The sequence below is a fragment of the Simochromis diagramma genome, unplaced genomic scaffold (genome assembly GCF_900408965.1).
Source record: "Simochromis diagramma unplaced genomic scaffold, fSimDia1.1 OVJJ01000271.1, whole genome shotgun sequence".
Classification (NCBI taxonomy): domain Eukaryota; kingdom Metazoa; phylum Chordata; class Actinopteri; order Cichliformes; family Cichlidae; genus Simochromis; species Simochromis diagramma.
The window spans coordinates 2,001,765-2,015,038 of record NW_024386909.1 but is presented as its reverse complement, the minus strand read 5'-3'; the positions used below and the strand labels follow the sequence as shown (position 1 = coordinate 2,015,038).

Genomic DNA, 13,274 nt, shown 5'->3' with positions numbered 1-13,274 from the left:
TGAGTGTTATAACTGCACAATTACAGTGTTTTTAATGCAGTATTAAATTAGTATTATTGCAGTGTTACAGTAGTTTAGCACTATGTTCCATCTTGGGACCCCCTCTGTTTAACATTTACATGCTCCCACTGGCACAGATTATAAAGAACAACAAAATAAACTACCACAGCTATGCAGATGACACACAAATATATATCACAATGTCACCAGGAGACCGAGGCCCTGTACAGGCTCTTGGTAAATGCATTGAGGAAATTAATGACTGGTTGTGCCACAATTTTCTCTAACTAAACAAAAACAAAACTGAAGTAATAGTCTTTGGCGCCAAAGAAAAACAATTACAGGTCACCAGAGAACTTCAATCTATACATCTAAAAACCACAAACCAGGCGAGAAATTTGGGTGTAGTGATGGATGCAGACCTAAACACATTAAGACAATAACAAAATCAGCTTACTATCACCTCAAGAATATTTCAAGGATAAAAGATCTGATGTCTCAACAGGACCTGGAAAAACTAGTCCATGCATTCATTTTTAGCAGGCTTGATTACTGTAACAGCATCTTTACAGGTCTACCTAAAAAATCAGTCAGACAACTACAGCTCATTCAGAACTCTGCTGCTCGAGTCCTCACTAAGACCAAAAAAGTGGACCACATCAGTCCAGCTCTGAGGTCTTTACACTGGCTGCCTGTCCGTCAGAGGATATACTTTAAAGTTCTGATGCTGGCCTATAAAGCTCTGAATGGTTTAGGACCAAAATACATCAGTGACCTCCTAACCCAGTATGAACCTTCCAGATCCCTCAGGTCATCTGGATCCAGTCTTTTATCAGTTCCCAGAGTCAGAACCAGACACGGAGAAGCTGCATTCAGCTTTTATGCTCCTTATATCTGGAACAAACTCCCAGAAAGCCTCAGATCAGCTGAAACACTCAGTTTATTTAAATCCAGGTTGAAGACTCACCTATTCTCAGCTGCATTTGAATAAAGCACCAAATCCACACTTTTAAGCTTAAATTTCAAAACTTACACTAACTACTGATCTTATCTATTTCTGATTTTATCTGTTTTGATTTTATATACTGTTTTGTTTGTTTGTTAATTAGTTAAGCTTAAATTTCAAAACTTACATTAACTACTGATTTTATCTACTGTTCTGATTTTATCTGTTTTGATTTTATATACTGTTTTGTTTGTTTGTTTGTTTGTTAAGTGGGATTAGAGCTCTGGGTAGCTCCCCAGCTGGGTCTAGACTGGGTCTAGAGAGTATTTTAAATTCAGGGAATTTAAAATAGAAAGTAGCTCGTCCATAGAAGGACTGGTAGCTCCCCTTACGATAAGGGTTCAGATCGCGCGAACAGGTGTGGGATTAGAGCTCTGGGTAGCTCCCCAACTGGGTCTAGACTGGGTCTAGAGAGTATTTTAAATTCAGGGAATTTAAAATAGAAAGTAGCTCGTCCACAGAAGGACTGGTAGCTCCCCTTACGATAAGGGTTCAGATCGCGCGAACAGGTGTGGGATTAGAGCTCTGGGTAGCTCCCCAACTGGGTCTAGACTGGGTCTAGAGAGTATTTTAAATTCAGGGAATTTAAAATAGAAAGTAGCTCGTCCACAGAAGGACTGGTAGCTCCCCTTACGATAAGGGTCGAACAGGTCGCGCGAACAGGTGTGAAATGTGTGTGTTTAGTTAGTTTGTTTGTTTGCTTGTTTTAATCAATTTTAAATCATGCTTTTTATTTGTTTTTGTTTCTAATGTCTCTGTAAAGCACTTTGAATCACCTTGTTGTTGAATTGTGCTATACAAATACATTTGCCTTGCCTTGCCTATGTGGGTACTAGGGGTGGGGGGAAAAAAAATCGATACTGCGTAGTATCACGATATTTTGTTTGCTAATAATGTTCGGAGCTGGTAGCTGGCGCACAAAGATATTTCTTGGCCAGGAGGCTCAGTGCTGGAAAAGCAACTTCATGTTCCCACCATTTGAGAGGGTCAGCATCACTCTCTACACAAACTGACAACAGGTAGCTAGAATATTCGATTGCTTCCCTTTTTGTGAAACCAGTGTTGGTGGCTGTGCTGTGCTGGAAGAAGCTTGCCAGTGATCTCTTTTTTTTAGCTGTGTGTCCTACTGCTGCTTCTTCTCGGTCTGCAGACTCAGGCACGGCTGGATCAGTCAGCTCAGACAAACACGTACCCTGATAGCTGAGCAGAGACTCTGCCTCCAAGATGAGTTTATGTTTTAGTGCATTAATCTTCTCACTAGGGATGTATTTCGCCCTGAACCGTGGATCCACAAAAGAAGCCATGTCCAACAGGTCACTGGTGGATGGATCTGCATATTTATTGTTGAGGTAATCCACAATGCGGGTCTTGATGGATTTACACAGCTCACTATCCTCCTCTCCAGGTGCCAGGAGACTAGTGTTAAACAGGTGTAGCACAGGTCTGACATAGGACAGTGTCACATACTTCTCTCCTGAAAGTGCATCAGTGAAGTCCTGACAGGGTTTGAGAGCTTTCTGAACTGCATCCAGGACCTCTATGCCCTGCCAAGTAGGGACTAGAGGTCTGGTTTTCATGTCGACAGAGAGGACTTTAGAAAGTGCTCTTTGCTGCTCCAGAACTCTCTCTATCATGAGAAGCCTTGATCCCCAGCGAGTTGTTGCCTCTGTGAGTAGCTGGTGACTTGGAAGACCCAGCTGTATTTGCACTTCAGCCAGCTCTCTTCTCTTCCTCCAGCTGTAGGAGAAGCTGCTGACGACTTTCTTACACAGAGAAATAGCCCGGGTAATGTGAGCATCATCCATAGCATGTCCTGTGACACACAAAATACAAACTTTTAAAATCACTTTAATTGTTATGTTAAGATGCAAATCACTCAAAGGCAAATTAACATCCATCTCAGTTGTATAGAATGGGATGCATAAGACTTAACAATATTTGCAAAATGTGTCGTGTATTGTATAACCTAGAAATGGTTCTAGTTAAACTATCTTGGTAAAATCACCAGATCACCAAATGATTAGAACATGTTTTTTTTTGTTTTTTTTTGTTTTTTTTAAACACCTTTTAATCTCACTATGTATTTAAAAATGTATCCCTGTCTTGTCCCAGCTGTGGTCCTCATTTAGTGTCACAACTCAATCTAATACAAAGACAAATACACCCCAATACGTTTATTGGATTTAATAGGGATAGTTTATTTATTTATTCAACTAACTTTCGATTTCTAAGTGATAGATGTATATGCTGGCTATGACTTATAAAAATATTTGTCTTGTGGTCCATAGGCATGTTTAGCTCTACAAGAGACTCTATACACTTTTCATTTATTAGCGTTTTTTTTTTTCAAATCAACAAATTCAGTATTGCACTTACCAATGGCCAGATGAAGCCTGTGACCAAAACACTGGATCCTCGGCCACTTGTTCAGTTGAACCGCCTTGACAATATTAGCCCCGTTGTCAGCTGTTATAGCAACCAGTCCCGTCGGGTTGAGCTTCCAGGTTTTGAGCACATCCTGCAGGGCTTCAGCTATACGCTCTCCGGTGTGGTCTTGAGGAAAGTAGCTGGTCTGGAGACAGGCAGTTTTCAGTTCCCAGTCTTCCATGAAATGTATAGTCACACTCATATATGGCTCGCACGTCCTGCTGGACCACATGTCGGTTGTCAGTGCGAAGTGAGACACTTTGGTGAGCTGGGCAGCGAGACTCTGTCTAACTTCAGTATACATTTTTGGCAGTGCTTCTCTGGTGAAGTATTTCCGGCTAGGTAACTGGTATCTTCGGTCAAGAGTTTTTAGCAGCTGTATAAAGCCCTCTTGTTCCACAGTTGAGATGGGGACCATGTCTTTAGCAATATGATAGGCCACTGCTTTAGTAATTTCCCCCCACTTCTCACTTTTTGTATCATATGGCACAGCACGAGTATATGAGTGTTGTAAGGTGGTCTGTTTCACGGCAGGAACCTCGGAAGACTTTGCGGTCTGGGCTACAGCACGCAATTTCACACACTCTTCATACTGCACTTTATGGCGCAGTTGTAAATGGTGGAAAAGATTAGTGGTGCTCAAACCTTTCGTTGCGACGCTTTTTCGACATTCTCTACAGAATACATTACAGGGAGTGCAGAATTATTAGGCAAGTTGTATTTTTGAGGAATAATTTTATTATTGAACAACAACCATGTTCTCAATGAACCCAAAAAACTCATTAATATCAAAGCTGAATGTTTTTGGAAGTAGTTTTTAGTTTGTTTGTAGTTTTAGCTATTTTAGGGGGATATCTGTGTGTGCAGGTGACTATTACTGTGCATAATTATTAGGCAACTTAACAAAAAACAAATATGTAAAATGTAAGAACATAGAACATAAAATCAGTCTCTATGCGGATGATGTGTTGCTTTTTCTGCAAAACACACAAACCAACCTCTCTGAGGTAATTACTCTAATAAACTGGTTTTCAAGAGTTTCAGATTATTCAATTAACTGACCAAAATCTACAGTTCTCCCCATTAACTGCTCCTTCCATAATTCTTCCTCTGCCCCACTACAATCCGGAAATATTAAATATTTAGGTATTAATGTTTCTCCTAAGCTTTCAGACTTAACTAAATTAAACCACATCCCACTTCTAAAGAAAGTAGAAGGCAATCTGACTAGATGGAAATCTTTACCCATATCACTCATGGGAAGGGTCGCCACTATAAAAATGATGATCTTGCCAGAAATAAATTACTTATTTTTGATGATCCCTAACAAACCATCACAAGATTGGTTAAGATCTCTGGATTCATATATTTCCAAATTCCTTTGGAAAGATAAACCCCCGCGTATCAGCTTAAAAACGCTACAAAGAACCAAGGATAGAGGAGGATTAGATCTGCCTAATTTTCACCAATACTTCTTAGCCAACAGGCTTCAGTTCATCTCAGAATGGTTAAAACATACCTTCTTAGATGAGCCCTGGCTAGATGTTGAACAGGCACTATGCAAGGATCTAGAGATTTCAGACCTACCATTTATTAGCTCAAACATCAAAAGACATGAATGCTTTAAAAGTATCAACATCAGCTTTTCTCTGACAGCATGGTGGGAGTTTCTAAAAATAACGGAGTCTTCATTAATCCCATGCAAACGTACACCTATCTGGAATAACCCTGACATATTACAAAACAATAATATGATTAATTTCCCAGAATGGAGTTGTAAAGGAATTAAATACTTAGAACATATATTAGAGGGAACAGAATTTATTCCATTTGACAGACTAGTTGCACAATATGGGATCAACATGAAAAGATTTTTAGAATATCAACAAATTAAATCCATAGTAAAAAAGAAATTTAACCTCAGTCAAGTTGAATTACAAACACCACCAAGTGCGGCACATTTCCTTACTCTTAAATCCCCCAAATTATTATCTAATATATACAGAACACTTTCTAAATTAGATGAATTAATATCCCTTCCTATTGCAAAGTGGGAAGCAGATTTATCAGTCAGCTTAGACCAAAACTTCTGGTCTCAGGTATGCTTAAAAACCTTTAAATTGATTAAAAATCCCAGTCTGCAATTAATACAATACAAAATACTACATAGAGTGCGCTATACAGGTCATCGGATGTTCAAGATGGGCTTTACATCTTCCAACAACTGCTCACACTGTCAAGGCAATACACCAGACAATTACATTCACGCTCTTTGGTTCTGTCCACCAGTGCAGAAGTTTTGGCACGAGATATGTGAAGACTTATCAAAGTGTCTGAAATGTAAAATTCCAACCTCCCCTTTAGTATGCTTGTTGGGAAAACTGGATGAGGTCACTACAGAAACTAATACAGTCCACATGGTTTTTACTGCCCTATGCATCGCCAAGAAAACGGTCCTCATGAACTGGAAAAATAAAAATCTTAATTCTAGCCAATATAGAAACCTTCTAATAGATCACATTAGTCTCGATATAGCCTCTGCCACCACATTAGATCAATCCCTCTGGGCTCCTTTGATTGGCTCCATCACCTAGCGGGGGTAGGGGGTCGTGGTTTGGTCCCGCCTTAGCTACTGTGGTTGATATGGAGTTGGGACGGGCTTAGGGTGCCTGGAGGACCCCTAGAGACGTTATCCCTGGAGGACTTAACCCGGGGGTTGTGTTCATAACCTGGTTAGTGGCTCTGGTCACTCTTAGAGGTTGTTCTCCTCGTGGCTGCGTGCAGCGGGGCTGGAGGATGGTCTGTACTGGTGGACGTAGGTCACTGGCCTGGTGGCCTGGCTGCCCTTGAGTGGATCCGGGGCAGGCGTGGGGGTTTGGGGTTCGGGGGTGCTTCGCCTCCGTGCTGGGGCTCTGGCTGGGCCTTGGGGGCTTCGGTCCTCGTCGGTGTGTCACCGAGGTTGTGAGCGGGTGGGTGCACGGGGGCTCAGCCCTGACGCAGGGGGCCTCTTGTGCATCGGCCTAACTGGGGGGCTCTTCAACTGGCGGGGAGGTTGTTCCGTTGCAGGTGGGGGAGAGACATAGGAGAGGTGGAGAATAAACCTAACCTGGGTGTCTGTTGTCTTGTGTAGTCTGGGAGACGATTGAATGTTGGGGTGGGTACAGTTTCCTCTGCGATGGGGTAGGGTGGGCTGCCCCGGGTCCTGTGGGGCTTGGCAGTGCTACCGTAGGCCCGGTCTGGATGGACCTGGGCTCCCTTGCCTTGGTGGGTACCAGAGGACGGGGGTGCCTACTGGGGTCAGCGGGGGAGCTGGCCCTAGGGAGGGGCATCCTCCCCTCCCTCCTTTTCCTCCCCATCCCCGGCTACCTCCCTCTTCCCGCTCCACCACACTCACCCACACAGGTAGGGCCTTGGGGTGCGGGTGTGTCACGAGGGTGCAGGGGAGACATCCCCCCCCCCCGTCCCACCACACTCACCCACACAGGTAGGGCCTTGGGGTGCGGGTGTGTCACGAGGGTGCAGGGGAGACATTCTCCCCCCCCCCGTCCCCTTCTGGCCACCTGTGCCTCAATTTTATCTCACAACTTAGACATCCACATTACTTACACTCTCATAACACACACATATATATAGGGCCTTGAGGGTGGGCACGTTAACGGCGTCCAGTGGACGGTCTGTGTACTCAAACGATTGGCCTCCCTGCTGCTGCGGAGCCTGGGACGGTCTGCTTGCCTCCACCCCGGGGGGAAGGGTAACATCTCTTGGGTCTGAGTTCCTTACGTTGGGTGAGTGCTGAGTGTTTGTATATGTGTGCATGAGGGTGGGAATGCATGTTTGTGTCTGTGTGTGCCTGTTTGTCTGTGTCTATATGTCAGGTCGGGTCTTAGACTCCACCTCCCTGGGAACTCCCAGGCCCTCCAAGGCCTATCTCCCCTCACCACACTCCCTGCCGGTGACTGATGCCCTCAGGGGTCGGTGCATTGGTGGTTCTTGGTGTCCGGGGCTGGGCACTCAAGTATGTACTGGCTACCTGGCGGGGCCTGGCGCCTGTTGCTCGGTCAGGCCTCCTCCGGGGTGCGGGGGGCCCTCGGGCCTCCGGCCTCTGGGCCTGCAGCTCGGTTCACTCTGGCACAGCTGGCTGCCGGCAGAGCCGGCGGGCACGCCGGTGCAGCCCCCTCTAGCTTCTGCTTGGTGGCTACTGGGTGACGCCTCGTCTGGGGATCCTCAGCCCTTCCCATGAGGGTGGCACAGATGCCCCTCCGGTGGTCCTCCTTGGGCTCTCGCACTCTGAGGCCTCTGGATGTCTGGGGCCTGGATCTCCTCCATGCCTGCTTCATGCCCTGGGGGACGGGGCTATGGCTCGCTACATCATCTTGCAGACCATTACATGTGGAAACCATTTGAATACAAGCGCGCTGATCCACACAGGTATGCACACGGATGTTCACTGCTCGTAGACTTAAATTACACCTTTCTTGGCTGCTACTTCAAAGCACATTGTGCGCTGTCTGTCCTGCGTGCTGCACAACAACATCGAATATTTAGTATTTACTGCTGTTTACACTTAGCTAGATTAATGCGATGGTGTTGTGTTTAGTATGTTGCTTTGGTTTTTTGGTTTTTTTTTGCTCGTTTTCTATTCTTCTTCTCTCAACAGGTGATCCAGGAGATTTTTTTTCTCCCCCCCTTTCTCACTGTCCCTCTCCCCTTCTGTTTTTCTTTTCCTTCCTCTTTCTCTCTCCCTTTCCTATCCCTCACTCATGTCTGTCCCGTCTGTAACATCTGAAAATAAAATATAATAAATAATAAAAACAAAGGTCGATCAAATGGACCAATACGGCAATGCCACGATGATCCATTTGGCAAAGTAAATCCATTGGGTATCCTTGTTGGTCTTCAGACAACAATTCTGATGGCTAAAGAACCAAATGGGACAGGCAAAAAACAAAACAAAACAAAAAAACAAAAAACAAAAACAAAAATATACCCATTTCAATTATTTATTTTTACCAGTGAAACCAATATAACAACTCCACATTCACAAATATACATTTCTGACATTCAAAAACAAAACAAAAACAAATCAGCGACCAATATAGCCACCTTTCTTTGCAAGGACACTCAAAAGCCTGCCATCCATGGATTCTGTCAGTGTTTTGATCTGTTCACCATCAACATTGCGTGCAGCAGCAACCACAGCCTCCCAGACACTGTTCAGAGAGGTGTACTGTTTTCCCTCCTTGTAAATCTCACATTTGATGATGGACCAGTACTCCACCTCCACCTTGCTGGCATCTGAGTCGGACTGGAGCTCTCTGCCCTTTACCAATCCAGCCACGGGCCCATCCATCTGGCCCATCAAGACTCACTCTCATTTCATCAGTCCATAAAACCTTAGAAAAACCAGTCTTGAGATATTTCTTGGCCCAGTCTTGACGTTTCAGCTTGTGTGTCTTGTTCAGTGGTGGTCGTCTTTCAGCCTTTCTTACCTTGGCCATGTCTCTGAGTATTGCACACCTTGTGCTTTTGGGCACTCCAGTGATGTCGCAGCTCTGAAATATGGCCAAACTGGTGGCAAGTGGCATCTTGGCAGCTGCACGCTTGACTTTTCTCAGTTCATGGGCAGTTATTTTGCGCCTTGGTTTTTCCACACGCTTCTTGCGACCCTGTTGACTATTTTGAATGAAACGCTTGATTGTTCGATGATCACGCTTCAGAAGCTTTGCAATTTTGAGACTGCTGCATCCCTCTGCAAGATATCTCACTATTTTTAACTTTTCTGAGCCTGTCAAGTCCTTCTTTTGACCCGTTTTGCCAAAGGAAAGGAAGTTGCCTAATAATTATGCACACCTGATATAGGGTGTTGATGTCATTAGACCACACCCCTTCTCATTACAGAGATGCACATCACCTAATATGCTTAATTGGTAATAGGCTTTCGAGCCTATACAGCTTGGAGTAAGACAACATGCATGAAGAGGATGATGTGGACAAAATACTCATTTGCCTAATAATTCTGCACTCCCTGTATTCTGCTGCTCATCTGACACTTTGAACCCGAACCATCTCCAAATAATTGAGCCATTGGATTTCTTTTTTCCGACGAGCTCCTCTTCGCTAGCTCCTGTGTCCATCTTGTTGCCAACTGGACGTGTAGCGATGGGGGAGGGGGTTTGTGTTCAGTGAGGGTGAGAGGCGGGGCAAACAAACCCAGACGAGAGAGAGGCAAAATAGCGGCTCCACAAGTGTAATTATAACGCAACATAGACTATATCGATATAAACGATATTGTCACAGCTTATGTCTTGTATAAAAATATATCGATATTTTTTTTAAAAATCGATATATCGCCCAGCACTAACAAGGATGGAACAAATGAGATGGATATGACACACAGGATTTGCAAGGTGTGTCGTATGAAAATAAAGCTCTGGGAATACTACGAACATGAGGGCCGATCTTACACGGCACCATCCAAAAATAGCATTAACCGCGGACGGGAAAGCTAGCTCTGAATCAGCTCCACTGAAAAATCAACCAACGCTGGACACTCTTAGCTTAGCAAAGCTATCTCCCAATTCAGAGCGAGCTAAGAAAATAACACAATCTATCACGTACTTCATCTGCAAAGACCTGCATCCTTACAACATTGTGGAAAACGAGGGCTTTTCTTACATGATCAAGACGCTGGAACCCAGGTATGTGATACCATCACGACGTTTTTTCGTGGACACAGCCGTACCCAATCTCTACATAGATGTGAAGCGTAAAGTTGAGGAAAGTTTGAGCACAGCAGAAAGGGTTGCATTAACTTGCGACGCATGGACCTCGTGGGCTGTGGATTCATATGTGACTATAACAGCTCATTATCTCACAGCGGACTGGCAACTGCTGTCTTACGTTCTCCAAACTCGAACATTACATGAAAGTCACACCGGAGCGAACATTGCAAATCTCCTGCAAAATGCAGCACAGGAATGGGGGATTGCCGACAAAAATCTGGTGGTTGTCACCGACAATGCTTCTAATATGACAATTGCCACTCAGCTAGCGGGATACCTGCATGTGAAGTGTTTCGCCCATACGCTTAATCTGGCATCACAACGAGCCTTAAACCTGCCTGCAGTAGCCAGGGTCTTGGGGAGAGTGCGGCGCATAACTGGGTTTTTCAATAGAAGCACAGTGGCAAACCACGCTCTGGAGCAAAAACAGAAAATATTACAGCTCCCGACTCACAAGCTCAAGACCGACGTCTGCACAAGATGGAACAGTGCTTATGACATGCTCCAGCGTTTCCTTGAACAACAACCTGCGATTTGTGCAGCGCTGCGGTCTCCTGAAGTCAGAAAGAGTAGCACAGATATCTTTACTCTAAACGAGACGGATATTGGGAACACTGAAGAAATTGTCCGGGCCTTGAAGTCAATGCAAGTCACGACTACTGTGATGTCTGAGGAAAAGAATCCTACTCTGTCTCTCGTAGCACCGCTGCTAGCACAGCTGTTGCACGACACCCAAGACAAGACTGGTGACACAGCGCTGGTCAGAAACATCAAGCAAAGTATCAGTCAAGATCTTAAGAAGAGATATGCCAGCACAGTCGAGAGGAACACCCTCTACACAGCATCAGCTCTCGACCCACGCTTTAAAACCCTGCCGTTCCTGTCACTGGAGGAAAGACAGGAAACCTATGCAAGAGTGGTTGCTGAGGCTATAACCCTTCAGGTAAGCAAACATTCTGGTGTTATAATTTAAATAACTTACGTACAATATTAGTAGATCGGTGATATTTTTGTCATATTGGTAATATTCTATTTAACAATTAAATACATTAATTATAATTTGCTAACATATTACTGCATACTAAAAGATATGAAATATTTATTTTCTCCCTCTCTCTGTATGTGTGTGGGTTTTCTACAGGAAGAAAAGAGGCAGCAGCCCATGAACATCATGAGAAACCTGACAAGACTGAACAAAATCCCAGACCCCCTCTCATACCAGCCAAGATGAGGAAGTCTTGTGGGTTAACAGACTTGCTTGGTCAGACTTATGGTGATGTTGGAGCCCCACCAAAATCATTATCTGCCACAGCTGAGGAGGAGGTGAAAAGATACCAGGAGGTCATGTCACTTGCACTCACAGAAGACCCACTAAGCTGGTGGAAATCCCATGAGGAAGTCTATCCTTTCCTGGCCACGCTGGCAAAAAGATACCTTTGTATCCCAGGTACTAGTGTCTCGGCTGAAAGAGTCTTCTCAACCGCTGGAGACATCATCACAGCAAAACGGAGCACTCTGACTTCAGAGCATGTTGATCAGCTCCTTTTTCTGAGCAAGAATGCTGACATTGCTTCACTGTCCAAATGTGTTTAACTTTTTAGGGCAGCAACAAACAGGACAGTTTACTTATTTTAATTTAAGAAATGTTTTATTTTATTTAAATTTAAACCTTTTTTATTTAATGTAAAATTATATTTTGTTTTAAGCTATAATTGTACCAGATATTTACGTTCAGTTAAGTTAGTTACTAGACTGTTATACAAACCGTTCACTTTGTCAGCAATAAAACTGACTGACATGAGAGAAAGACTGAGTGTGAGACTTTATTATTAGATAAAATGAATATTGATAAAGTTTACCTTTATGGACAAAATCTGCAGTAGAAAAAAATATGTGATAAATCACAAAATATCGTATTGCAATACGATATTTTGTAGTAGTATTATGGTGGTAGTATTGTAGTTATGGTAGCCCAGTAAACTGAGTGTGTTAATTGAAACAATTAAATATAATTGGACGTCCGCAGAGATGCTCTTTATTTCAGGCGACGTTCAGGATAAAAGTGTTGAAGGACTGACTTACACTGTCTTTGTGTCTTTGTTTAGAAGCAGAGCGAAACAGATGGATCCACTTCTCAACCTTGTCATCGCTGTGGTGGTGGGAAAGACTTTCGTTGTGACATCTGTGGAAAAACTTTCAGTCAGCAAGCCGGCCTAAAAATACATCAACGTAAACACACTGGAGACAAACTGAAATACTGCAAAGAATGTGGGAGAAGCTTCCCCACATCAGGTGACTTAAAACGACACAAACTCTTTCACAGTGATGTCAAAAAGCACCTCTGTGATCAGTGTGGGTCATCCTTCACCACTGCAAGTCACCTTAAAACACACAAACGAGTCCACACAGGAGAGAAACCATACAAGTGCAGACACTGTGACAAAAGCTTCTCATGTTCAGATAATTGTAACGAGCATGAACGTACACACATGGAAGGAAACTACAGCTGTGAGCAGTGTGACAAGAGCTTCAAAAATCTCAGTTCATACTCTGCACACAAACGATCCCACGTTACTAATAAACTGTTTCACTGTTACCAATGTGCCAAAACATTCACTTCATTATCTGCTCTGTGCAAACATCAGCGCGATCACGCAGGGCTGAAATCGTTCCCATCACAGGATCAGAGTGAATCTGAAGAGAGAGAAACATCCTCTTCTGGTTTCAGGGTCCAACTTAAAACCCTGGAGATCAGGCTCCACAGAGTTCAGATAGACTCTGCTGTAAAGATCTAATGAGGCAGCTATGAATGAAAATGTTCCCGTAGTTCCATTTGAATCTTTGTAAACTGTTCTTCTGCAGGGTTTGTGTTCCGTGTTTTCCTTCTTTTTTTCTCAACAGTTCAATGAAAAATCAGTTCCCTGTTCTCAAGTTTTTATTGAATTTATTTTGTTAAATAAAGTTGTTAAATAATAATGTTAAAAAATGTTAAATAAAGAAAAAGTTTAATGACAAAGATTTTGAGCCATGATGTCATTTCCTGTATTTCAGAGTAAAGA

At 43.6% G+C, this 13,274-nt stretch overlaps 1 protein-coding gene across 1 annotated transcript; it reads right to left on the bottom strand.

The window, feature by feature from the left end:
- Positions 1 to 1,893: 1,893 nt before the first annotated feature.
- On the bottom strand, positions 1,894 to 4,195 carry LOC120736235 (E3 SUMO-protein ligase ZBED1-like). Its single transcript, XM_040036226.1, has 2 exons — positions 3,383 to 4,195; positions 1,894 to 2,819 (listed from the first exon to the last, which is right to left on the bottom strand). Exons 1-2 carry the CDS (start codon positions 3,849 to 3,851, stop codon positions 1,894 to 1,896), a joined length of 1,395 nt encoding a protein of 464 aa, XP_039892160.1. The 5' UTR covers positions 3,852 to 4,195.
- Positions 4,196 to 13,274: the final 9,079 nt, after the last annotated feature.

Excerpts from the sequence above, each read along its gene's own strand:
- LOC120736235 (XM_040036226.1), bottom strand. The coding sequence starts at position 3,851 with ATGGTCCCCATCTCAACTGTGGAACAAGAGGGCTTTATACAGCTGCTA. Across the intron at positions 2,820-3,382 it reads CAGGCTTCATCTGGCCATTG|GACATGCTATGGATGATGCT; the intron begins GTAAGTGCAATA and ends TGTGTGTCACAG.